This window comes from Platalea leucorodia (assembly GCF_965183815.1).
Source record: "Platalea leucorodia genome assembly, chromosome: 9".
Lineage (NCBI taxonomy): Eukaryota > Metazoa > Chordata > Aves > Pelecaniformes > Threskiornithidae > Platalea > Platalea leucorodia.
Window position 1 is genome coordinate 18,713,809 of NC_138831.1, and position 26,920 is coordinate 18,740,728.

Genomic DNA, 26,920 nt, shown 5'->3' on the forward strand with positions numbered 1-26,920 from the left:
CCTTTGTTACTTGTCATAAAACTGAATGAGTGGCACAAGAAAAGTCAAGGTGAGACGTCAGTGACCGATGTGGCAAACTCTGTGTTTTGCCTGTTTCCTCACAGGGGGAATCCAGGCGCTGCTACTATGGAAACCAGCTGTTGAGAAACACTTTTCTGTTTCACCGCAACTCCCTGTTGCGGCCATCCTGGCCACCCTCCCCATGGGACACCTTCAGAAGAAACTGGGAGCCTCTGAAACGAGGCTGCAGGAGGACCTGCGTTTCCACCCAGTGGGTCCCTCAGTGCTGTGCCAACCACTATGGCCATGCCTGTCGGGGTAAGAAGCCATGCGACCCTTTCCTGCCTCCGCCCTTTCTTGTGGGAAGGTGGCATTACTGGTTCAGCACAGACATCTGGCATCCATGAATGTGCTTCCCTGGAGAAGGGTGGGCAAAACCCCAGGCAGGGAGCCCCAGTCTGTAGAGGGTGCAGGAAACGGTTGCCTGAGAGTGCGTATGGATGGTATCATAACAGGGAATTCTCTTTCCTTGGAGAACCGCTTGTCCCCGTGGAGAGCCCTGGGCACAGGGCTGCTGGGGGTGGCTGTCAGACATGTCACTCGCTCCTAGGTTTGTCGATGCTCAACCATTCCCTGGCATCTGCCCTCTGCACTTCATCTATGGGCAGCTTTCATGTCCTTGGATGACTGCTGCCAGGTTAGCATGGGGCGGGCCAGCACAGACTCAGCATATTGCAGCAGAGGGTCTTCCCAGGCTGGAAGCTATGCCAAATTTGTCCCTGTTGCCCCTGTTCCTAAGGCTTATTGTCATGGGACGTCCCCAGCACTCACTCCCCAGGCTGCTGAGCAGGCTCCGTGGTCTGAGCACCCCGTAAGCAGCAGCTCACGTGGCACCTGGTGTGCAGGCTCTGCTCGGGGCAGCGGGTGGCTCCCCTCCAGCACAGGGTCACTTTGTCACCGCAACCTCACTAAGGTGCCCCATTTGCAGCGTGCCCGGGAGGGCTGGAGATGCCGTGCAGTAACCATGGTACCTGCGACGACAAAATCGGTGGCTCGGGGAGATGCAACTGCAGCGAGGCTTTCATCGGGACCAGCTGTGAGCTGTGTGCGCCGGGCAGATATGGGCCAGACTGCCGAAGTAAGGCTGCTTCCACCTGTGGGGTGGCAGCAATGCAGAGGGTTTGTGCAGGGGTGGCAGTGGCGCATGGTGCTACTTGGAGAGGGGGCAGGTGTTGGGCTGACCTCTTTGCAGCTTACAGCATGGGAATCAGTGCTGCCACGTATGCATCAGTCCCAGTAATGCTCAGGTCAGACCTCTGGGGCTGGAGCTCTCCACGGCCTCTTGGCAGGACAGCCATTTGGGTAAACGTAGTTTGCCGTCTCAAACTACTCCAGCTGTAGTTTGAGAAGGCTGGGTGGCCTTCTGTGCCGAGGTCCCCGGGTCAAAAACTCCTCATTTGTCATGCAGAGCTGAGAGCCCCAGTCTGGCAGAAAGTGTTATGACGTATTTTGGGCTGGGGACAAATCCGTAAGTCGTGATGAACCCTGTACAGAAAGAGCATCTCTTGGGACATGCTCAGCAGGGACCTGTGCCCCTGTGAGGCAAAGGGAAGGAAAAGGGAGTTCCTGGTTCCCCCGTCCCCAGCTCGGCTTTACAGGGTCTCCAGGAAGGTTTTTGATGGCTGTATGGTTGCAGGGACTCAGAGTGAAAAATACGTCTCTAGAAATGCCCGGGGAGGGGAACGATGAGGGTTTGTGGGTGCAGAGAGGCTTCCCCTCCTCCGTGAAGGGTGCATGTTGCAGGGTGGGGGCAAGGGCTGGCAGCATCAGGAAGGGACGCGTGTGTACTGCTGTGCCTGCCTTCATGCACTACACACAAGCCGCATTTCTGCCACGTGGCTGTCCCGTGGCCCGAGCATGGCCTTTCACTGCCACCAAGACATGCTGCGTCAGTGTTTTTACCCATTCCTCACAGAGTGTAACTGTACTGAGAATGGCGTGTGCAACGGAGGACTGCATGGTGATGGCTTCTGCTTCTGTGCCGAGGGCTGGACTGGAGACCACTGTGAAATCAGACTAGGTGAGGGATGCCAAGTCCCACCACCCTCTGTTCTCTGAGACTCGGTGGATGCAGCCGCTTTGCCAGCAGCTGGATTGTTCAAGCAGCTGCTCAGAAATATCTCCAAAAAAGAGCTCTCAATTGTGGGGCTCATTCTGAGATCTGGCCCTTGCTGTTGAATTTCACAAGGGTTGGGGTGGTGAGGAGGAGGAGGAGGAAAGCTGCACTTGATCGTGAACAAGTCCTTGAGCTCAGAGGTGCTCCATGAAGAGCTTGAGGGTGAGCTGAAGGCTTGAGGCTTATCTGAAGGAGTAACGGTCTTCTGGGTTTGGGTGAGGCATCTGCAGAAAAGCACAGGGGAGAGAGAGGGGCAGCATGGGGCAGGTGGCCTGGGGCGGAGGCTGGCGATGGCAGCCGTGCCCACATTGCAGCCCTTGGATCATTCTGACCTGTGCGTGTTCTGCTTTCAGTCATGACGCCCACCTGCTCTCCACCGTGCCACCCCCAGGCCGTCTGCCGCTCTGGCAACCTCTGCGAATGCAATCTACATTACGAAGGAGATGGGAGAACGTGCTCAGGTAGGGGAGAGCCACGAGGGGCTGGGGTGGTGAGCGAAGGAGAAAGCAGACAACCACAGCAAGACAACAGGTGACCATCTCCTGAGCAGCTCTGTGGAGTGTAGTCATATTGGTGGGATGACTGGCAGGACAGACAGACAGGACACCTAGCAAGGTATTTTAGTTAATCTAACAACACTTTTATCCCCGTAGTGATCGACATGTGCAGCCAGGACAACGGGGGGTGCGCCAGGCACGCACAGTGCACACAGGTTGGCGTGAACGTCTCCTGTACCTGTGCTCCCGGGTACGGAGGCGACGGCTACGTCTGCGACCCCATAGACAGGTGCGCGGATGGTAGGAACGGGGACTGCAGCCAGCACGCCAACTGCATCAGCACTGGGCCGGTGAGTACATCCCCTGGGTCCAGGGAGATCTGCATGCCTGGGAGGACAGCGCAGGCGGCTGCCATAGGATGCTTCAGGCTGCTGGAGGACAGCAATGTGACCATGATGTCCCCTGTTACTGCAGTCCCCAGCCTGCCCCTCCTCTCCGGTCCCCTTAGCAATTGTGCTCATCCTGCAGGTCCTTACTGCCAGGCAGGTGCCATGCCCTCGGTCTGCTGCCCGGCTGTGGTGAACAGCCACACATCCTGGTGATGTTATGATGAGGCCATTTTCCCCCATTCCTCTGTCTAAGGAGCATAAGTCGTGTCAGTTGTGGCATTTCTGGACTGTTCTGGGGGCTCTGGGATGGTCCTTCGAGGACAATGCCGGCCACTTTTGCAGAGGAACCAGAGCTGCTTATTGCAGGCCAGAAGATGGGACTGGGAGCATGATGTAGTGCAAGAATCATGAGCCACGTACCTCGAAGCTCAGCTGTCTTTCAAACAGCATGTGACAACGATTCAATGTGACATTTTTTGGTTCACGTGCAGTTGGATGCGGGGTTAGGACTTGGCCTTTCGTAGCTTTGTCATAGTCCCGGCAGGCTGTAGAGGCGTTCTGAAGGCTCATCCCCATCTTCACAGGGATACAAGGATCCCCAGCTGGCATCTGCATGTTTGAACTCACACAAATGCCATCCTCCTTTGTGCTGCAGAACGAGCGGCGCTGCGAGTGCAAGCGGGGCTATGTCGGTGACGGGATCCAGTGCCTAGAAGAGGCCGTGCCCCCCACAGACCGGTGCCTGGAAGACAACGGGCAGTGCCATCGGGAGGCCATTTGCACCGACCTGCACTTTCATGGTGAGTGTGCTCAACTCCGCAGTGCTGGGAGTGATATTCCATCCTTCACGTTCTGTCTGGGGCACCCCTCGGGAGAGCTGGAGGGTGGAATGGCCAAGGAGCTGGGGACTCGTCTCTGTAGCTTGGCCTGGCTTTCACATTCCCCTTTTCCCCTACATGTCACACGGGGAGGATGAGCCATCCTTGGCTGCTCCTGTGTAATGTGTGAGATGGCCTCTGGTGGGATTACACTGCCAATAAGCACTGACTCCCTCGTGGAAGGCGAGGAGCTCAGAGGAAGCCGTGCTGCATCCCACCTCGCCCTCACTTGAGCAATGTCCACATCCCACCCTCCCGTGCAGCACAGGGCACCCTTCGTTGGCGGTGCTGTCTGTGCTCACACAGGGGACCCATGCGACTGCCCCAGGGAGGCTGCTCGTTCTCTATACTGTACTGATGCTCCCTGGCCTTGGTATTTTGCAGATAAGACTATGGGTGTATTTCATCTGCAGTCACCCCGAAAAAAGTACGACTTCACTTACGAGCAGGCTCAGAAGGCCTGTGCCGCAGAAGGCGCTTCCCTGGCCACTTTCCGGCAGCTCTCGGCAGCACAGCAGGTCAGGGCGGGAAGGCAGAGGTTGGGCAGGGGCTGGCTCCATTGCCTCATGGGGTGGGGACATGCAGTGCTTCTCCCCGGGCCAGCGGTAGCGAGCCCGTGACGCGTGGGTGGGTGACCTCTCATCCCCTCAGCCAGGCCCTGTTTGCTCCATCTACATCCATGAAACCAGAGGGGCTCAGCAGTCACATTGGGACGAGACCTCTGGCAGTGGCCAACGCTTTAGGTGTCGGGGGATGTCGGATAAGGCTGCACGATAGGAGTGCGCATCAGGGCAGAAAACCTGGGCCAGAGATACTATTTTTAATCTAATCATTCATGTTCCTCTGCTAGATGGGATTCCATCTGTGCTTGGTGGGTTGGCTGGACAATGGCACAGCCGGGTACCCCACGGCCTACCCCAACCCCAGCTGTGGGGCTAACCGAGTGGGCATCGTCGACTATGGCTCCCGAAGCAACCTGAGTGAGACCTGGGATGCGTTCTGCTACCGGGAGAAGGGTGAGTGGTGCGAGCACGTGTCCTGGGGACGGTCCTGTCGGGCACAAGAGGCGCGTCGGGGCGGCAGGCAGGGAACTGCCCTCGGAGCATGAGGCATGGGCAGGCAGGCACATCCCCCTCTTCCCATGCCTGTGTCAGGAGGGAACATGCTGAGGGGTATCCAGAAGTCAAGGGAGAGATGGTCAGCATACCCAGCATTGGCGAGTCAAGTCGCATCTCAGTGTTCCTTTGCAGATCTGACTTGCACCTGCCGCGATGGCTTCGTGGGAGATGGGTATTGGTGCAGCGGCAAACTGCCTGATGTGCTCGCAGACCACGCTCGCTTCTCCAACTTCTATTCCGTAAGCGATGCTCTCCTGGTTCTTTGGTACGCCAGCAGTGGGCAACAAAGAGGGAGGGATTGGCTGTAACAGGGAGAAGTGGTGGTTTGGTCTGCATGTGGGGTAGAGAGTTCAAACACAGAAGCATTTTCTTTCCAGGGCTGGGGGATGTTTCCTGGGCTGGGGAAGGTAACAGCATTGAGCTGCCACCGGCAGTGTGCTGATGGGGAAGATCTCCCATCTTTTCCAGATGTTGCTCGATTTTGCCAATGACACAGAAGAAGGACTGGATTTTTTCATCTCTTTGTCTGATGACTCCGCTCCCAAAACTCTCTTTGTCCCTCTGAATTCTGGCTTCACAGACAATGAAGTAAGCAAGCAGGGATGAGCGGCTGCTCGAGGGCGCACGGAACGATCAGGCCCAGAGGAGAGCAGGAGTCTGCCAAAGCTGGCGTGATGGTGATGTGAAATAGTCTGGGGAAGGAGGAGGAATTTAGGTCAGAAGGGACCACTGGAGGTCTCTTGTCCTCACTCAGAAGAGCCATTTAGGTCAGGTTGCTCAGAGCCTTCTCCAGTTGAGCTTTGACTCTTTCTAAGGGTGGCAGTCCCCCCTTCTCTGCATAGTAGTTTTGTGCCATATTGCCCATGAATTGAGCCGTCTTGGGGCCACGGAGAGTGTCAGGGCTCAGGCCAGGTGGGGGCTGCACACAGCAGGCGGGAAGCGGTGAGAGCCAGTTTCTCATCCCTGCTCCCTGTTCCTTTTTCAGACGCTGACAGAAGAAGAACTGAAGCTCCATGTGTCATCCAGCAATGTTGTCCTCTTCAGCTTCAACCTCACCACGGGCACCATCATCCCGTCCCAGTCAGGATATGACCTCCACGTATCAGACCTCCCAGTGGGCAACAGTACAGAGGACTCAGTAGGTTTAACCTCGGCAGAGGTCCAAAAAAAAAACCAAACCCACAAGTTTTCACCACATCTCTTTTGAGACAGGGAACAACGGGGAGGCCTTCTGGTCGGGTGACATCATCTCTGTCCTGTGCTGTAGGATGCCAAGGGGATCAATGGCACGATGATTGTGGAGTGGGACATCATAGCTTTCAACGGCATCATTCACGCCATCGCAGAGCCGCTGAGGATCCCGCCGCCCGTCGTTCATCTCGGTCAGGTGAGCGTCCGAGGGCGCGAAGGGGGAAGGCGGGTGCGGGAGCAGCTGGCGCCAGGCCTGGGAAACGGGGTCGAGGCGGCCGAGTCAGCCCAGGGACCGGCCTGGTCCTGGCGCGGCTCGCTGGGGCTGGGCTGCCGCGGTCCCGCCGGGAGCCGCCGCAGGGTGGCCGTGCGGGAGGCCCCATCGCTGCCGGGGCGGTGCCGTAACCGGGCCGCGGTTCTTTCGACGCAGGTGAACGGCGCGGCGCAGGCGCCGGGCTCCGTGGCCGCAGGGACGTTGTCAGCGCTGTGCTTTGCCTTGGCGCTGGCCGCCGGTGCCGGCGTCGCCTACTACTGCCTGAAGAGGCGGCGGCGGGAGGGGCAGTTCGGGTATTTCCAGGTACCTGCGGGCCGGGGGCGGGCCGGCGGAGGGAGCCCGGGGGCGCGGGGGTCGCCTGCTGTGCCCGGCGGGGCGCGGGGGCTGCGGCGGGGCGCTGCGGCGGGCGGGGCTGCTGAGGGGAGGGGGCTCCGCCCCGCCCCGCCCCGCCCATCCCGCGCCTCCCCTTGCAGGCGGACCTGCGCGCGGACGAGGAGGAGGAGGAGGCGGCGGCGGTGCCGCAGCAGGAGCGCGCGCGCCGGGAGGCTGAGCCGCGCGCCGCCAGGCCCCGCCCCCAGCGGCCGCTCGTCGCCATCCCCAACCCGCTCTACGGCGGCCACGCCCCCGACTACGAGCCGCTGCACGTGAGCACCGCCCCGCCCCGCCGCGCCCGGCCGCCGCGCGCCGGGCCGCCGCGCGCTAACGCCGCTCTCTCCCGCAGGACTCGCTGCTGGCGGACGCCGACGCCCGCGGGTTCCTGCAGTGAGGCGCCGCTCCGGCGGCGGCCGGCCCGGCCCGGCCCGGCCGGCCGGAAATAAAGAGCTCAGCGCCACCGGCTGGGCCCCGACCCTCGCTGCCCCGGCCGCCACCGACCACCGCCCCGCTGCCTGCCGCCCGTCAGCCCCCCAGCAGGTGGGGGCTCCAGCTCCTTCTCGCCCCCGTCCCGGCTGCTCCCTCCCCCGTACGGGGCGCCGCCCGCCAAAAGTTAAACCCGCCCGCCAAAAGTTAAACCCCGCCCGCTGAGTTAAACCAGCCCCAGGGAGGCAGGGCCAGGCCCCCCGCTGCAGCGGTGTCGGTGTGTGACAGCCCAGGGGGAGCGCCAGCCCTCACCCCCGCCACCGTCAGGTACAAGTCACCACCCCTAACCCCCCCTTTGCTCCATCCGGGTGCCCCCCTGCCTGCACCGCGGCCGTCAGCGGCACAGACCGCGCCCCGCCGGACACCTCAGGCCTGCTCTCTCAGACGCCCGCCCCGGCTGCACCCCAGGCGCTGGGTGGTGCACCCAGAGCTGCGCCCCCGGGGCAGGCGACGAACAGAGACAGCACCACCCCGTAGCGAGTTGGTTAGTCAGTTAGTTACTGCATGCTGCAGACCTTTATTGAGCCTTCACACTACACACGCCACAAAGACGTCAAATGCCACAGGCACATACTACAACCATTTGATTAGAGCAGCTACGTTAACAGCAATCGTCCAGGCCCCTGGCAAGGCATTCTGAAAGTCTGCGACAGGCTGGCACATAGCACAAAGAGGAGGCAGTGAGAGGCAAGTGACAGACTGACAGGCCAGCCTGGCACACCGCCCGGGGGAACGTGCGGGAGAAGAGGCGCGCCATGCATGTGTGTGTCTCCGAGGGTTGCTGACACACGTACTTCAGTGCCTTTCTCTGAGGAGATTCCTGGAGAGGGGCCTCCACACCGACCCGGTTCCCTCCCTCGGCTGTCCCTCACAGTGACAACACTCAGCCCCTACAGCCATTGCTGCAGCCCAGTGCTCACAAGCAACCCGTGCCTGCCCCCATGCGAATCCCCCAGCCTCCCCATAAACCGACAGCCCTTACCCGCCCCACAGCCACACTGTGCGTCCCGAAGACCGATCCTGCATGCTCTGCAGTCGCTCACCCCTTTTCTTGCCTGCGGACGGCCAGACCCAGCCCAAGAAGTGCATCCATTCTCTGCTCCTCTCTCCTACCTGTCACCTCAACACCGACTGCCCCCTCAAGCAAGCTGGTACTGTCACCCTTGTTGCCATCTGCAAATGGTACAGCAGTGAGGGGAGGAGGTGGTGGACCAAGGCAACCACCATCTCCAGAGCCTGCACCAAGAGCTCTGCCTTCAAATGGCCCCTGCATGCCTGTCTCCAGGGAGGAGCAGCCATGACTCATCTCCTGCATACTTTGGGGCCCTCACAGCCCACATGCCTGCCCCCCCCCCCCGCCACTGGGATGCCTCTTATCCCTTCATCCCATAGCCATCGGCTGCCCACACACTCAGCTGTCTGACGGCATGACATTCTCCTGTTTCCCAGGGCCAGGCAGCACCAGGGTGGCACCAACCCTCAACAGCCCCTACCCACCTAACTGCGCTTTCCCCCTCCCCAGCGCCCTGCCTGTCCCTCGGGGCAGTCGGAAGCCTGGCCAAGAACAGCACGGCCCCGAGCCAAGAGAAGAACCTACTTTCTGCCCCTCACATCCCAAAGTTGCTTTGACCTGCCTGGGTGTCCAGCCCGTCACTCTTGTCCTGTCCTCTATGCTCTGGCATCACGACTGTGACCTCCTCCCTTCTCCTCGGGAGGCACTATAGAGCTTTGCATGGCTGCGCTCCCCTTTCTGACCCAGCAGCACGTCACGCTTACACCCCCTGCAGGACCTCCTCGCCACCCCCTCCGTACACCTTAGGCCACAGCTCAGCAAAGTCAGGTGGAAAGCCACCACCTCTGCTGGCACCCCTGCACCTTTCCTGAAAAGCAGAACCATACTGCAGCAATTGCCAAAATATTGATGTCACATGGCACCAAACCCAAACAATACACTAAGCTAACTCAAAAAACAGGCATGCCACCAAATGCTTGTTTTTAGACCTTCTGACCTACTCCCACCCAGGACTTCCACATCCTGCACATTTAACCAACAGTCACCTACCAGAGGCACCAGCTGGACAGACCAGTCTGGCGGGGAGTGGGATAGGGCTGGGGGCTGCTGCTACCAGTTCTGGATGGGTAACACTGCTGCTGCTCTGTCATCCGTGATGCAGTTCACTCATTGCCCAGTCAGCAGCCCTCTCCCCTCACTGTCCACTTGCAGAATCACTCACGCCGTAGTTCCCAAGGATCTAGGGGCAGCTACAGACTTGACACACCTTGTTGCACCTCCTGTGGGAGTCCGTGTTGCACTCACCAAGCACCAGACTTGGGACTCCATTTCTGAGCCACTTTTCTGGGCACAGAGCAGGGAGCGGCAGCTTCCCACCACCAGCACTGGCTCTCCATCTCACCTACTCCTAGAAGACTCCCTGCGGCTCACTTACGGCCCAGAACAAGCACCAGAACAAGCACCCGTTCTCTGTCCAGCCTGCAAAGCACCTCAGGGAAAGGGGTGGAGCCAGTGAAGGATAAAAAATAAACACACCATCTACACGCATCCGTGTCAAACGCCCTTTAGTGGTAGACAGAGGTGCTGCTGGCCCAGCAGCCCAGCCCCACATACAGACTCACACGGTGCTGTGCCCGGAGTCCCTGCCCCTTCACCGGATATGCACCATCTCCTCCAGGAAGGGGGTTTTCATGCAGCCTGTGCAGAGCTGATCCATCCAGAGCGGAGCCTCGTGCTGCAGAGGGGTGCGCCGGGGGTAGAAGGTGAAATTCACGTCATAGTTCAGCAGGCAGCTGATGGATGCCATGTAGATATCAGAGAACCGCACCAGCCGTCGAGAGAAGTACGTGGGGTTGTGGAAGGTGCGGAAGATGCTTCCAAACTGGGGGTTGAACAGGTTCTTTGTCAGCGACCTGAGAGAAAAGAGATGGTGCTCTGTAGATAAAAGGCCATGGTCACACAGTCTTCCCCCTCTACTCCCTTAGCCCTGGGCCACCCAGAAGACATTTTGGGGTCACCCTAAGTACCCTCCCACCCAGGCTGCAATGCAGACCAGTCCCTGTGCAATGAGACTGTGATGAAAATTCAATGCACTCTTACTCTTTGTTGTTACTGTACTTGTTACGGGCAGGGACCCACCCACAGCGCCAGGAGCTGCAGCAGCAGACAGCCCATCAACCACCCCCAGCACAAGATGACACCACCTCCCCTTTCCCAACCTGCCTTCAAGCCAGTCCAACCAGGGAGGACCACAGGCCAACAGCTGCAGTACCACTGTCCCCAAAACAGACCCAGTGCAGGCCTGGGAGCCCCTGAGAAACCTCATGAGCGAGGGAGACAATGCTCACCTGATCTCCTGGCGTTCCTTCATCCACTCCAGCAATACTTGCTTCGACTCTGCATCCTGATACATCTGCAAAGACAACAGCAGAAAGCACCACGTTGCATCAGTCCGGCAGCCCACACCTCAGCATCCCCCAGTTTCCACTGTAACTCACAAACTCATGAGTCCACTGCACGAGGAGGATGAGATATTTTTGAGAACACAGGTATGTCCCCCGATTCCCATGCTAAGCCCAAAACACAGACTCAGAAGGCAGCATGTTACCTGTCCCACTCAGACAGGAGCTGTTTACCTGCATTCTCTCTAGCAGCCCCGTCAGAGCCTGCTGCCAGGTCAGGGAGTGCATGTACTGCTCTGTGTTTATGATCCGAATCTCTGTCTCCAGTTCGGGAACGATGGCTCCAGTCCTCCAGCCGTGACGAAGCATGAGGTCCTAGCGGTTGGGGTGAAAAAACAACCAAGAATTCATCATAAAGACTGAAAGCCAAACACAACCCTGTTTCCTAGAAGAGTGGTGTGTTTCCATTATAGATTCTCAGGGGACCAGCATCGATGGCCCATGCCAGGTCATGCCAGTAACAGCCATCTCCTGGCCACCAGGATCAGCTGCATGAAGTGCCTAGAAATGTGGGATCCACACAAACTGCCCTCAAATTCACAGAGCAGATGTTCTTTACCCACAGAACGTACTTCAGGAGCCCTCTCTCCTCTGCTTGCTTCTGCCGGACAGCAGAGTGGGGATGCTAATGTGTCCTATGTGTGCCCCAAAAGCCGCAGGCTGCAGAGCACCTAGCATGGCATAGCAGAGACCTCAGCACTCAGATCAGGCGACCCCCTTACACTCCAACACAGCTGCAACTGCACCAGTCACCCAGGCTTGCTCCCACCTCACTGGAAAGCAAAGACCTTTCCACTTACTTACCGCAAGGTCGCTGTACAGATGGTCACCAAAGTAGAGCACTTTGGACCCACGCCAGCCTGTCAGCCTCAGAAAATCAAAGAGATTACCCTGCAAGTAAAAGGAGCAGAGAGAAACGTGGTTACAGGCCAAATGCCTCCATCCTCACCGCATGGCACTGGGCAGCCACCGCAGCAGCACTGTCAATGCAACTGGATGTGCCACCTTACCGCATGCAGATGTGAGCACGCTCATGAGATGTCAACCTGGTTTCTGTCCTTTCCCACCTTTTATTTCACTTTCTTCCCATATGACAACCCCCCTGTACATCCCTCAGCTTTTCTTAGGCTACAGAAAAAGGCAGAAACTCTTCCCAACCCAACAGGCAATTCAGGGGAAGTTCTGTGCTCTCGGGCACAGCAAGTCCAGAGGACTACATGGACTAAAAAGGCAACAAAAGGAGGCAGTTTAGAGGCCAAAAGTGAAAGAAATTAGAAAAGCCTAAGCAATGGACAGAAAGAACCCCAGGTGTTCTGGGTTTAAAAGTTGTTGGGCTCAGGTGATAATGATTTCACCTCACAGGGCGCATCGGAGGTAAGGTGAGCACCATCATGCAAGGCTTTCGGAGTCAGGAGCACTTGAGGTTGTTCTCACTGACCACCATCCCAACCCAAAAGATTAACAACACCCACGCGTTCACAGGAATTGCTTAACCAAGCCAAAAAGCCAGGCAGCTTGGGCAGATTCACAGCTAAGTAAAACAAACCAAACCCCAAAGCACCAGCTAAAGCACAGCACAGAGCAGCTTTCAAGGCTTTCCAAACATCCGTCCACACACAGAGGAGACTTCAGGGACCCCCCCCTTTCATGTCCACACAAGTTTTCCACAGGGACACCCCTTCCACCTCCACACAAGTTTTCCACATGAGTCACAACAGAAACAAAACCCACTGGGAAAGAAAAAGGCCCCATCAACGCCAGCAGACTAGACTGTGCCAGCACAAGCAATCAATGCAGACCTACAAGCCACTCGGCAGCAATCTCTCCTGCCAGTCTCCAGTGCCAGGAAAGAGCTAGCCTACCAACAGCACCGGCCCAGACAGAAAACCCCCAAACACAAGCCAGTTCCCACAACAGCCTGCAGCCCTGCATTTGGCCACTGGCAAAATGCTGTATGCACTGCAAAGGGTGCCCAGAACCAGAGTGTTGGGCCTCCTGTTGCTGCAGCATCACTGCAGCTGTGCAGACTTCCCTTAACAGCACAGAAACAGAGGGCCAGGCAGGCCTCTGCATTTCTTGGACATGACATTGCTGCTGCTTGCTTGAGGATTGCTCATGAAGCCACTGGCAGAGCAGGGAAATCAACCACAGCCTTGGGAGGAGGATGGGCCTTTTGCTGTGCTCCAGTCACCTCAAACAGCAGTGGACCTGACAACCAGGAGACTTGCGCTTGGAACTCCACTGAGCCACAGAGCTGTTATGTGACCTCCAGGAGCTGGCTGTCCTCCTCCCCTCCTGAGATCGCAGACTTGGGGAGGGATGGGAGTACATACGTGCCACAAACAGAAAACACCACAGCTATCAGGAAGGAGGGACTAGAGGGCCACCACTTGAACTTCCCAGTCCCCAGTGCAAAACACCGATCCCTGAGGTCCCATTCGTATGAGATAGATACCCACAGCACAACCGCCATACAGCTGTGCGTCAGGGGACAGGAACAAGTCAGCTCAGAGGCCTCTAGCAACATCACCAGCACAGCAAGGTCCATGACCACTAACACTTGCCAGAAAGAAGCATGTTGTGGCACTCCAAGAAATCAAAAATGCTGGGAACAGGGTGGACTATAACCAGGATACACACTCTGTCACATCCCAAGAATCACAGTTAGGCAACAAGCTTGATGCAGTTAGATGACCGTCATGGTGGGGGAGAACTGGAGAGCAGCCCAAAATCCTACCCACTCCTCCTTCCTCCCTCATCTTTTCCCTTCCTCAATGTACCATTCACTTGGGTGAGCAACCTGTGGCCACAAGATGTAGGCGGTCAAGAGCGGGATTTAATTCGGCAATAAACCCCATGGCTGAGGTGCACGTTTTCTCCTGAGGGACCTGCTAACCCACTGGGAAAGTCTGCCCATGGGAGAGAGAGACTTTGTATGAGCTCTACTTGCATGTTCCCGGCTGCTGGCTCTTGGCAGAAGATGGGACACTAGCAGACCACTTGGACAGACCCACCGGACACGCCAGAGGCTTCCCAACAGCACTACTCAAGGACATGACCTACTTTTCTACCACAGGTCAGGTCCCAGCTACTTGACCGTGATCTCACTAACAGTTTCTTCCCGTGGGATTGGACGGCTCACACAACCAAGAACAAACTGTCCTAAAGCCAGAGGCAACTTTTTCCCAGGGCACAGACCAGCTGCAAGGAGAACAGCCCAAGGCAGCAAGTTTGCCAGAGTAACAGCCCATCCTTCGGACATGCTTGGCCTTCAGGAAGGGGAGAGAGACAGGAGCCAGGCTTTGTACCCTATTTGATCACCCTTGTTTCTCTGCTCCCTCCTCCACAAATCCACCTTTTCTAACCTTGTGGAGGACAATTTGGAGTGAGGTGCGGAAGATCTTTGCGTACACATCAGATTGCAGAGAGCTCTGCCTTCTTACCCTGAACAAGCACGCTCTTGGGAGCCCTGCCAGGGCAAGAGTTTCAGGACCAGGACATCAGAAGAGCTAAGGGAAAACTGCCAACTGGCCACGATGGACAATGTCAGAACAGAGCTCCTAGGGTCAAGGTTTCACTATATGCTGGGGCAGGGGGCATTCACTGACCCCTGCTACACACACAGAGGATTTTTCTCTACTACCCCTTCTCACACAAACAGGGCAGCCACAGGGAAAAACTCAGCCTGGCAGGTCCTCCTGGGCAGAAAGGCAAGCACCCAACACCCTAAGTTAACTGGCCCTTCTCTGCCTTTTCCCCCCTTGTCCCTGTCTCTCCACCTCTAATGCCAAGCCCAGTTGAGCTGGGTGGAATACACCACTCCCGTTACACACCTTTCTGCAGCATGACCCACACACAGAGCTGGGTAGGAAACTGTTTCAGAGCTGCAGACAAGAAATTTTCCTACCAGGCAGCTCTGGTATACCTTATATCAGCTCCGCCTCCTGCAACTGTAAAAAAACTGTGATTGCTGGGAGAGCAGCCTTTTCTACACCTGGCATTCTCAGAGGCCGGTTTATCGCATGCTGACAGGCAACACAGCCCTTGGCAGGGTTTTCCAATATATGAAAAGACCCTTTATTCCAATGCTTACATCCCAGCAGAAGCCAAAAGACTTTTCAGAGGCATGCAAATCGCAAGGCTACTGCTTCACAGCATGCCAAGAGACATGCTGAAAGCATTCGGGACGACAGTGTTCTACCAAACCAGCAAGAGCTCTCTGCATGTGGACAGAGGGCATCTCTCGCTGCCACCAGCCAGTGCAGCACCCAGAGCCTAGAGCGTGTCTCCTTATAAGTGCCCTCTAACTCCATCATAGGCGCTTTTTTCAAGGATTTCCATTTTTCACTTTTCAGACATCAATCACAAGTGACCTACAGAAGAACCCTGACTAAGCAAATTTTCCTGTTTTCCGGTGACTTCCAAAACTGCAGGTGTCTTATAAGTCCCCACCATTTCAGACTCTTGCTTCATACCCCCTACATACACATTCACTTTACCTCTTTGTAGATCTTTCCTTTCTCCAGCTGGTTTATTTTGTCCCACTGCAGTGAGCCTTTATCATCCAGTTTTCGAAAAGGTCTGGAAAAAAAGGGGGAAGACGTCAACTTCTTTTGATTTTTGGCGATTGTTACCCAGCAACCACAACATCTGAATTGGAAAACTTGTTTACCTATGTAACAACTCATAATAAAAGCTCTACGTGAAAAGTGACCACCTGGGCCTTCTGCGCTATTTTCTCAGGGGAAGAGAAAGTGCGAGAGAGAAATATCTTTTCAAAATGCTTCCATTGACTGTAACCATTTCATGCCAATATCCCTAACAACTCTTCTTGCTTTTCAGATACGGGGCGGGGAAGAAAAAGAAAAAAAAAGAAAAAAACTCCCTCTGAAATGCTAAGGCCAAGAAGGCTTTGCCATGAAATACTTCGTGTCCTGTTCCAGTCTGGCTACGCCCCAGCCCAACAGAGACCATGGAATGTCTTAATAGGATAAAGCAGTCTGCAGAGTGGATGGAAAGCAGTCTCTGTGCTGATCTCAGCAGCTGACCCGAGCTGGCTCCTGTTGTTCCTGAGGGCTTGCCTGGTTACCCTCCACTTGGACGGAAGAAGCAAAACAAGGCTTACGTTACTTAAACCCCATGAACATTCATGCTCAACGGGAACATTGCTCCTCTTGGGACACGAGTTCCAAACTGTGAGCTCTGGGATCAAAAGCCTTGGTATGAAGCTGCTCCTGTTGCAAGCGGAGCACAATCTCATCCATAAGTGTTGTATGATCCTGAGCTGCCTTAAGGCAGAAGGCATCCAGCCTCCCACCATGAACTCTACAGCCTACCTGGGCAAGGGGCTCCTCAACCACAAGTGGTCTCCAGTGCACAGTTGCATTTTCCCTCAGAGAAAACACTCCACAGTTCACTACAGCTCACGATCAGGAGGTTCCCCTCACCTTGGATGTATGTGCCATGTCATTCCACTGGCCCACTACATGAGTGGACCTCAGGCACCATGCAGCCATAAGGTTTTATCTCCTAGAGGGCCAGATCATCATAGCTCCAGGTTATATTTGTAAGACACTTCACCTGCATCCCATGAAGAAAACCTTTACCAGGTCAGCACAGCTCATAAAGCCATTTCGTAGGTTTACTCCTGTTTATGCTAGTGGCCTGGGAAATGGGGGAAGAAAATACATAAAGAGGAAAGAATAGACCTCTCCCTCAAGGGCAGTAATTCCTGGTCAGTCATAAGTTGAGGCAACAAAGCAGACACAAGTTCCCAAAGCAAATAATCCAAAGAGCAAAGCGAGGACAGCAGCTTGCCTATCAGCTAGTCCCTTGGCAGCTCCTAACTGACCACAAAACCCACCCGCCACGTACAAAGGCTTCCAAACCTGCCAATTACCAAACAGCATGTATCCAGTAACTAAAAAAAAACAACCCACACAAACAAAAACAAAACCCCAAACCACACAGATATTTGCTGTGGGGAACAGGAAAAGGAAAGATTTTGGCACACTCTCAAGACGTAGAGCCAAGAAATGGCCAGCTCTCATACACACCATTCCACTCCTCTTTTCTTTCTAAAGATTTAAGTACATTATTACCCCTAAAAATCTAAGTTAAGCCCAGACCACGACAAAACTGATGAGGCTTAAGACAGCAAATTTTAGAAACACACTTGGCACTACCCATTCTATCCACATATTCCCAGACTGGTCAGTTTTCATCTCCTCAGAGAGTATCTGAGAGGACAGCGGAAGGCTGGATGCCTACTGGACCTAGATTATGCTTAGAAAACCACTACTCTCTTGGAAGGTAAAAGGAGCCGTTTTCTCCAGGGAAGGGGGCCCAAAACCTCAGGCCCACATGCAGCAGTGCAGTACTTCCCCAGGACACATACTTCCGCCGATCAGTGAAGAAGTTGGGCTTGTCAGCTTGCACAATGACCATGTCGAATAAGTCCCGCCAGTTCTTGCCAACCATGTGTTTCATTCCTTTGTCCCTAAGGGCAAAGGAAGAGGAAAGTTAACAGATCCAGTACTCTTTTTCACCCAACACTGCATCTTTACAACAGTCTGTCCAAAATCTACTCTAGTTTCAGTAACAGAGAAGAAAGCATAGAGATTTGTGAATCCCCCAAGGCTGTCTCATTGCATGGAGTGTTGATGTAGCACTCGACTGTTTCAAGCTGTCCCACCCTTTCTCCTGTACCATGGGAAGTCCAAAGAAGTCTGTGATGCAGCAAAAGCTGCTAGAAGTAATCCAAAGTGGCAGCTCTGTAATGTTGTGGCCAGCCACAGCCTCGTATCTTCTTCAAAAAGTGAGAGTCAATGATGTAGAGAGAGCTGTGGGGCGCAACATTCACTACAACCAGTTCCCAGAAAGCACTTTCATGACTGTTGCCACAAAAACCTCTAGCATATGACTTTCAGATGCTCACAGGAGAGGCTGCACTGCACAGCTCTTGCTGTGCCGTGGTGACCCATCGATGTGCAATAACGGTACTCACACAAAGCTAAAGGGACTGTTTGTAATGAGGAAGAGTTTCTTCTTGTGGTTCACCAGTCGGTTTAGCACAGCATAGATTTCATCCCCATGCAGAATATACTGTTCTATATCGGAATAAAACAGACATCATCAATCAAAAAATGTTGGCATAAGTCATGACCACATTTCTTTAAAAACAAAACTAAATGTGACCCTTATACCAATAGGGATGCAAAAGGCCTGAGTTAGATCCACCTCAGGCAGGCCAGTAGTAAACCACCATGGTGACAAAATGGCCTTCCTCATCCTCATCAATCCCATCTAGAGGGAAGAAAAAGACTGAAGAATTGAAAAGGCTGGCAAAAAAAGAGGGTTGATACCAAACCATCACAAGGGACAGGCACAGCCACTCCAGGCCATGTTGCTACCAGGAGCTTTCTTTCCCCTGAATGACCAGGAAGCCTTCCCAGATGGTGCCTTTGCGTGTTCACATCACGCCAAGGACCATCGCCCCTTGCTTACAGGCTGAAGGAAAACAGAAACACAAGCAACGAGGTAGCCATTTCCTCCATTAAAATAGATCCTCCATCTGACCCTAAAGACCACTTGGTTCTTAATGCCACTCTACCCCCCCAGCTGCCTTTAGGCATGCCACAATCAAGTATTTCATTAAGTTCTGTGTCCCCCTGACTCCTGTGACTGCGTGTAGGGCCTACACAGTCATCGTACACAGAACTCCACGTAGATGAGACACATCAAAATGGATTTGGCACCAGAGCTCTACTTAACTCACCCATATCTTTTTCAATCCATTTGTACATCACTCCTTTCACATGTACATCTCTAATAGCATCCTAAAGAAACAGGCAGGGAAAGAAAAGGTTTCAGTTTTACATATGGCATTCCTGTTTCCCAGCATGCAAACCTGTTGTCACCACTGAGGACCAATACAGTAATGACACATCCCCCTTCTTGCTGAATGAACAAAAGCTACATTAATGCTAAGCAGAGGACCTTGGTACAGCGAGGCTCACCAACATGCCAAAAGGAAGAACACAGTGGCTAGCTCAACCGATGCAGTACAAGGGGAAAAACCTCAAAACCTATCCATGAAAGCATAGCTTCGTTCCTGCTCCTGGAAAACCAGCACATGTTAACACACTGTTACCAAGGCCAGAGGCCAAGATGCAACAAGTTCTTGGACACACCCAACTGAGACTCTTCCCAAGTTTCCATCCAATGAGATATGCCAGATACACAAAAACATTTCCAGAGCAGCAACACATTTTGCAGTGTTTGCACATGCAAATGCTTGTTTTAATGGTACCATTTTCATCCCTGACAATTTAGACAGGTATACAAATGCTGCCTTTCCCCACGACCCTTAAATCACTGTTACGCTATTGTGTGCTCCTTCAGGAGTTTCCCGTTCAGACTGGATTCCCACACTCGCCACTGACATTGCTACGGTGACACTTGCACACAACACCATGCAGTCCCCTGGTCTCACTGCAGCGCTGGCAAAACCTGCTTGTCACTCCAAAAATAATTTCCTTCAAAGCTGGGACAGAACCAGAATTTACAACTTAGATGAGGGATGATGAACGAGCAGATGACACCTCTTCAAAACAGTTTTAGGAGTCTCTTTCCACCATGTGGATTTGAACCATAAAAAGGCAGAGGTCACATCTCATTCACCAAGAGGCTGCCTCATTGGAAAGCAACCAAACAAAAAGCAAGAGCTCTAACAAGAAAACAACTTTCTCTTGACCAACACTGGCACTAAAAGGAAGCAACGCTTTGCATTTGTGTCAAAACTACCTTTGCAGAGCAGAAAGAGATTCTAGTGCACTCCTTCCCTAAACTCTTGCCCCCCAAAAAGCAAAAGCAGCAAAAGAAAAGGGAAAAAAAAAAAAAAAGAAAAAGAAAAAAAAAAAGGGGGAAGAACTATAAGGTTCCTGCAGGTAAAATCTTGGTAGCCTGGGGAGGTGTCAAACAGGGCTCAAAAACTCCTCCAAAGGAAAGGAGAGTAAACTGTATGTTCTTACTCTCAAATACAAAGCGAACAAACTGGTGTGACCAGACTACTTGGTTTACATGTCAGCTTCAACCTTCACCATTGCCTCAGGGTCTGCCCTTTTGACTCAGGGCAGTGTGTGCAGCGCTCAAGCTGTTCCCAAACACACAGCACTGCAGTGAGGACTACCACTAAGAATTAAAGAAGTGTCAGGTTTAGACATGTCTTAACCCACTGTAAGCCTGTGGTGTAATAACAGTTGGGGCTATGCAAGTCCTCTTGGACACCTGTCTGTGCAGGCACAGAAGGATCTCTGTGCTCATGTCTGCAAACCATTGCTTTGTGCTTGCACTCGGATACTGCCAAGGGATAAGTTTTGCAAAAATGTTTATCCTCATTGTACAGAAAAAAGGAAGAACTCCTCTGGTGAGATCACAGGATGGTCCCCACCTTTTCAGTATAGATGTCAGGCGTTGGCACAGATTTTCTGTTGGAACTCTCTTCTCTGCCTGCCTCAGTCACTCTTCAGGAATAACCACATCCCTCAGCAAGGGTTGCGAAGACAAATGCCAGGGTTAGCACTCAGGAGTTTTGGGCCTTGAGCACACTGTTTACCCTGTACCAAGTACGTATTAGGCTATGGCAACCACCCACCTGCTTTCAAGATTTCAATTAGAAACAAGTCCATTTTCACCTCAAAAGAAGGCTCAGAAGACACTCTTGACAAAAGGCCTCAGGATTCAGCTTTATCCCCTTTTCCTATTTTCCCCACCCGAAGAGCAAAAACAACTACAACTAACACCCTAGAAACATGTTAAGGTCTTGCAGGAAACTAGCTGGCACACTCTTATCAAGCACTAACAGAAGGTCAGAACGTAAGCTGTAATCCTTGGCTGCAGCAAAGCTGACAGGGTGGATCCTTATCACAAAAGCAGCAGCACAGACGTGGAGCTCCATTTCCCTCACAAGAAGACTGAACAGTGTACATATGGGCTGCTATCAGTGGATGAGCATAAGATTCCCATAAGGTACAAATCAAAAACCCCTCTCCATGGAAAAAGGCATGGCTACCAAGGAAGATGCCTCATCTGTCAACAGAAGTCACCCAGGGCAGCAATCTCAAGCACTAACATCTTGCCTACAACGTTAACTAAGAAGTCAAACAGTACCCCCTAACAGTGCTGATAATCCCACAAAGCCCTTTCAAATGCCAGGAGTAAAGCTGGAGGGCACGATTAGCACCTTGGAGTAACTGGCTCTTGAAAGCTACAGTCACCCACTGGAAAACACCCCAAAAGGATCAGACTACTCTGTAGCTGCAAAGCGAAGGGCTGGATTCTCAGAGCAGGCAAAGGCAGGTGTTTCACAACAATCGCTGTATAAAGCAAACTTTGGTACACGGTCAGACCAAGCCTCTTTGAAAAATGAGATATTAACAGGACAACATAGAGCTTAAAAGTCTGCAGAACCAGAAAACATTTACACAAGCTTTCTGACATATTTCCCACGGACGGACCTTCAACCTAACCAGCCTAGGCACATCTGCAAGAGATAACGTACAGCAACACCAACTCTGTAGTACAGACAGAAACCTAACATGTTCTGAAAACACAGCTTTGAATATTCCCTGGAAATGCTTTAATCTAAAGGGGCAACAACACTGTCACATTAGGCTACTCTAACAGCCCCTTCGGTTTGGGTACTGCAGAGCTTACCGGTGCTAACAAGCCAAAGAGCTTGCAATTCTGATGTGGTATGAGCTATGGGGCAGATGACATTTTACTTACAGATATATCCTTGTAAAGATGCACCTGGTCAAACTCAATGCCATGAGTTATGAAGTAATCAATGACTGAAGACAGCAGCGTCATTTCAGGAAGAGAAAAAATGTCCATAAATTGCTTAAGTGACGGACCCTGGAAAGCAAAAAATGAAGGAGACACATTAAACAAAAAATACTTAACAAAAAAAAAAAGCCAACAAAAAACCTCATATAACCCAGTACCATCTGGAAGACATTCCAGACTAACAAAAACACTAATGTGGAAAGTCCCTCTCTTCTCAACCAAAACACAAACCTAATGCATTAACACTTGACAAGAGAGAGGCTTCTCCTACACAGAAATCATTAAATAAACCCAGCATCATTAACACCATGGGGTGAAGGTGGAGGAATCGGGGAGTCAGTCCTAGACACTAACTTTTATTTCAAACCCATGCCCTCTGCTTCCCACCTGGCCTCTTGGCATTACCACGGGTGCCAAGAGACAATGCTCTGCTACACAAGCAGCTATGGCCCCATTGCTCATTAAACCAGGCTGTGACACTGGACACATGGGCACCAAAGCTGCTCTAACCACATTCCAGTGAGGTTTCACACAGCAATGCAAGAATCACCCCAACAAGCAGTTTGTCTCAATGCCTGCCTGTCCTTGAGTCGCTAGGGAAAACTCAGAGTGGGCACAAAGAAGAAGAAAAAGAATTTCAGCCCACCCAGCAGTCAAGTGGAAATGGACAATTAAGTCCTGCCCAAGGAATAACTCCCCTTGCATTAGGCAAGGTTGCAGCTCTTCCATATGTTTGCTATTTTTGTTGCCTATTGATCACAAACCTATCAGCAGGTCAACAGTGAACTTTGGCTCCAGAGAGGCCTTCCAATAAAATAAAGCTTGTTTATTCAGTATGTACCACCTGTGCAGAGGACTATGGTGAGTCTCACTGGCAAGCTGAAGCTGGAATCAATTTTTTCATTTTTCATCGCTGAAGTGCCAGATCAGCCAAGGGAACCGTTACTAAGGTCTTGTACATGAAAAGCAATTTGGGAAGTACACAGACCTCTCAATGAACCCAGTTACCAGAGATGTCCTGGCAATCCAGTCACATCATGCCTGTGCACGTGAGCTTTGAGCAATCCATGACTGACAGCCGCAAAGTTGCAACTCTCTAGGATAATACTGGTCCCCATCAGAAGGCATTTATTGTAGCTACGTAAAAGACAGACATAAAAGCAGCATCTTAAAGATCACAGAAGGTACACATGGTGGAAACTGACAGAGGGCACAAGCTTCTTAATGACAAACATGTGCCACTGTCATGTCAGGATGTAACAACAGTAACATCTCCCATTTAGTCTGGTCTTACAAGGGTAGAAGAAGAGACTAGCACTCTGTTTGCAGCACTATCTAATGGCAATATTGGGACAACACAAATTGGGTTGAAGAAAGAAGATGCAAAAGGGCAAAGGAATAACAAACAGCATTTTGCCTGAGGTCTGTTACCAAAAAATGCTGTGATCAAAAGCTATGTTGGTGTGCTGAAGGTTGTACAATTTCTATCCATCCACCCAGCACAGGACAACTTGACCTACAGCAGAAGAGAACACAAAGAAGAAGAGAACACACCCTCTGGTTTGGGCCACATATCGCACACAATGGTGCTGCTTAGCGATACTCGCTGAATCCTTTTCAACAGATTTTTGTCCATTTTGATGCGTGGCTAAGGGAACATTTCTCCCACTAGCAAAACCAAAATTTCTTGAAAACATCCCCCACCTTTTTTCCTGTCCAGGGATTCTGGGAAAGAAGCAAGAGGGACACAGACAGACAGTTCCTGCTGAAACAACTAGGTATGGGATTCAGCAGAGCACAGCAGAGCAATGACCTGTCCCACCAAGACCTTAGGCATACAGGAGACAGTTAAATGTTCAATGTTAACAGCAAAGACTTACCTGGTAGGTAGTCAACTCTGATTTTGTTTTTGTACCTTATGCCATTGTCCTACAAGGCAAGTCCAGCCTCCCCCCCCGCCTTTAGTGCCCTCAGCTTCCTTTTAGCAGACATATTGATGCAAGTCAGTATGAAAACTGGACCATAGTTTTAGAAAGAATGCTACATATGCTTTTTCCACAACACCCATACATTCCCCACCTTCATTACAGGCCAGCACTAGTCCTGCCAGCAAAAGCCTCACTAGTTGCGTTGTCTAATCCTAGGCAAGATCTGTGCCTGCCTACTGCAGGTGTTGGGATGCCAGTAGCTGTCCACATGCTCTTGCCAAGAGAGGATCAAGAAAACCCTTAAGGAAGAATATTTACACATTTCAGCTACAACAGTCCCACTTGTCTTATGCCTTGCTGCCTGGAATCACTGACTTGGCAGACCTTCCTGTTACCCATACAGGTAGCAACATCAGCATGGCAGACTAAGGAGGACAAGATCAAAGACCCCTGCTAAAGCCTCACTCCACACGAAATGCACTGCACTTGCTCACACCAGCAGTCATCTTAACCCAGACGCTTTCACAACAATGTGTTACTGGCACAGGTTGAGCAGACGTTGCTGGATGCAAATGTCAGTAGTTGTATATACTTATGTTCTCTTTGGGAGAACTAAACCTATTAGTTTACAGAGTTCATTATATTATTAGGAGAGGAGATTCACCTCTTCACAAAGAATAAGCTGCTATCCCTACTTCTGTGGCCAAATTTTTCAATACTAACTACAGGAAAGAAGAAAACACCTGGTACATACAAAGCAGCACAGAAAGGCACCTTGGCATGAGCTTCTGGTCCTACAAAAGGCCACAACTTGAAGCAGATTTCATGTTTACAATTATTTAAAAAGAAAGGTAAAATCGTCTCAAGTTTGCCAGGAGTGAGGAGAGTTGCACAGCAGGAGGCTAATTGAGTGCAGTTTACAGACACGTATCAAATTCCAAACAGAAACATCCTATTTCAAAGCTGGAAACAACATTGAGCTATAAACTATCCAGAAAGCAACCACTCAGATTTACTGTTCCCAAGAGAGAGAGAAAAATCAAAAAGTGACCTTGCTGGGGACTTCACACAGCAGACTAAAAGGGTTATTACCAGAGGAAGCCTGCCTTTCTCCTCCCAGCTTCCCCTAAGGCAACTGAACTAACAAAGGGCAAGAAACAAAGCAGTTCTGGGGGGAAAGGGATGTGAACAGCCCCGTTTGCCCACTGCACCACACTAGACACTTGAGGAACAAAAATCTCTCCTAACTTCCTCTAGTTCGGGCAACCAAAGGATTTCTACAGCTCCTACGGACAGAATTTCAGTCCTTTACTGTGACAGTAAGCTCTTCTGCCTAAAAAAAAACCAAAACAACCCAACACTCATGCAGGCCAACCCTATGAATAATATCCACTGAGTAGGTCTGAAGAGGTGTGGAGGGGAATCCCTTTCATGAAGGGAAAAAAACCCTACACAAAACCAAAGAGAGAAAGGCATTGCAAGCACCCTGCTGCTACACACATATACCCCCTCCCACACAACTCACTGCAGACACCATCACTGCAGGCTGCCCTCGTAGCCTGGGAGCTAGATTTGGCCAAGGAACAAGCAGGGAACATCTCCCTATCAGTCTCTAGAGCCATTCAGCTCTAGGTCAATAGCCCTGGTGTTTAGGAATGCTTCGCAGATGGATTTCACATGCTAAACTGCTAAATAACCTCTGGGGCAAATTCCCACTAGAACAAAAACACACACTGCAGCTCACTAGGGACTGAGCCTTTCTGAGTCCAAGGGAGGCTGGAGTCATTTACATGTTCATACAATTCACTGTTTTCCTAGCTGTTGAAAGAGCTGCTGCGTCATAGCCGTAAAAGGCTTACAATACCTTGCCATAGAAGTCACTCATCTGGTACAGGGGGATGTGCTGCGTACCACCGTAGAGTTCGATTACTTCTTCATCAGGCACTGGTTTGAGCCCTCTAGAAAACAATGGAAACAGTTTGTCAATAATCACCAGTCTGCACAGAGCTACAAACTGCAGAGAAAGAGAAGATGGGACAAACAGGCTCCTTTCTAAAACTCACAAATTTCTCTTGCACAAAAGAGATAGCCAGAGAGCCTGACAGCTCCATGGTTTCTTAAGATTCACATAAAATCTTTCCGGAGACATTCTTCAAATACCTTGTTTGCTCCTTCAAGTTAATTGAGGGGCTTTATCCACATTCTAGCAGAGAGTTCAGACAGAGGCTTCTCGCTGCCCCACCAAATTGGCCCCATGACCTGACTCTGGCAGCACTGGGTAACTGTAGGTTTGGAAAGATTGCTTCCACAAGGTATATCACGGTTAAATGCAAAGGTGTGGGAAAAAAGCTTTCTGAAAATGAGGTTTCCTTCCTATTCCGTTTTCCTAAGCCAAACAAGTTCTTCGCTAATACCATTCAACGGAGATTGCTGGTTTTCCCCCAAATGCCATAATCACAGGTATGGCTATGAGCTGTACCGTTAGTGAACATCAGGTTATCTGACTGCTGCAGGTTTTGCCTCTTGCACAATTTTTGATGGCTGTTTACTCAAGCAGTCAGCAACTTTCCCTTTCTCCTTTCCTATTCAATCATGGTACAGCCTCTGAGAAGTTAAAAGTTGCCTCAGTAGAGCTCAAAAGCAAAGGACAGTTTAGGAAAAGGACACTTCAAGAAGGATAGTTACAAATGGATAATAGGGAAAAAAGTTTAAATACGTTTTAGCTAAAAATCTCTTTATGAAGCTCAAGTGAAATATGGGGCAGTACCAACCCCTCCTTTCCACACACCCCCCAAAAGCTAGCACTCAAAGAAGCCAATTCTCTCTGATTATGAAACTCCCTTCTTAATATTCTTAGAGTGTTTACTGTAGCTGAAGCTTAACAGCAAAAGGGCAGAGTTCAAGAAAAAAAAACATTGGCTTTCACGCTCAGGAAATACAACACAGATTTACAGAAGCTTTGCTATCGATATCTATAAATTACTACTTCTTACACACCAACCCCACTCCACTCTGGGGCAAGGTTTTCTCCCAGTCTCACAACCTTTTGGGAGAAAAGTTTGCTCTGCACTGTTTCAGTCACTTATTCCAAAGCACACCCAGCTCTCCTTGGAGAACAACAGAAGAGAAGGAAAAACAGGACAACCTAGGCCTTAAACTGAGCCCAGATTCTGATGCATCATTACTTTATTGACATGTCTGCACTGCTTTAAGATTTTATTTGCACATCCAGACCACTCTCCTCTTAGCTTTGTGACAAGGCACAGCAGACCACTGCTGGAGAAGACATGCC

General features: G+C 51.8%; 2 protein-coding genes across 2 annotated transcripts in view; one reads left to right on the top strand and one right to left on the bottom strand.

Moving 5' to 3' along the window:
• The window catches only part of LOC309595474 (nischarin-like), a 101,273-nt gene extending 92,008 nt beyond the window's left edge, over window positions 1–9,265 (top strand). The window contains exons 78-92 of the mRNA XM_082322459.1: window positions 105–318; window positions 989–1,138; window positions 1,976–2,080; window positions 2,530–2,637; window positions 2,830–3,023; window positions 3,718–3,862; window positions 4,325–4,458; window positions 4,791–4,956; window positions 5,191–5,297; window positions 5,527–5,646; window positions 6,044–6,196; window positions 6,326–6,445; window positions 6,677–6,823; window positions 6,994–7,164; window positions 7,242–9,265. Of these exons, the coding sequence (XP_082178585.1) occupies window positions 105–318; window positions 989–1,138; window positions 1,976–2,080; window positions 2,530–2,637; window positions 2,830–3,023; window positions 3,718–3,862; window positions 4,325–4,458; window positions 4,791–4,956; window positions 5,191–5,297; window positions 5,527–5,646; window positions 6,044–6,196; window positions 6,326–6,445; window positions 6,677–6,823; window positions 6,994–7,164; window positions 7,242–7,286 (2,079 nt within the window). The 3' untranslated portion in view covers window positions 7,287–9,265. The remainder of the gene's footprint in view (window positions 1–104; window positions 319–988; window positions 1,139–1,975; window positions 2,081–2,529; window positions 2,638–2,829; window positions 3,024–3,717; window positions 3,863–4,324; window positions 4,459–4,790; window positions 4,957–5,190; window positions 5,298–5,526; window positions 5,647–6,043; window positions 6,197–6,325; window positions 6,446–6,676; window positions 6,824–6,993; window positions 7,165–7,241) is intronic.
• Window positions 8,876–26,920, bottom strand: part of NT5DC2 (5'-nucleotidase domain containing 2) — a 29,538-nt gene continuing 11,493 nt past the window's right edge. Inside the window, exons 5-14 of the mRNA XM_082322485.1 lie at window positions 25,493–25,586; window positions 21,641–21,769; window positions 18,630–18,690; window positions 17,859–17,961; window positions 17,250–17,351; window positions 15,352–15,433; window positions 11,657–11,743; window positions 11,027–11,167; window positions 10,739–10,803; window positions 8,876–10,303 (exon numbers count right to left, since the gene is read on the bottom strand). Coding sequence (XP_082178611.1) covers window positions 10,042–10,303; window positions 10,739–10,803; window positions 11,027–11,167; window positions 11,657–11,743; window positions 15,352–15,433; window positions 17,250–17,351; window positions 17,859–17,961; window positions 18,630–18,690; window positions 21,641–21,769; window positions 25,493–25,586 — 1,126 coding nt within the window. The 3' untranslated portion in view covers window positions 8,876–10,041. The remainder of the gene's footprint in view (window positions 10,304–10,738; window positions 10,804–11,026; window positions 11,168–11,656; window positions 11,744–15,351; window positions 15,434–17,249; window positions 17,352–17,858; window positions 17,962–18,629; window positions 18,691–21,640; window positions 21,770–25,492; window positions 25,587–26,920) is intronic.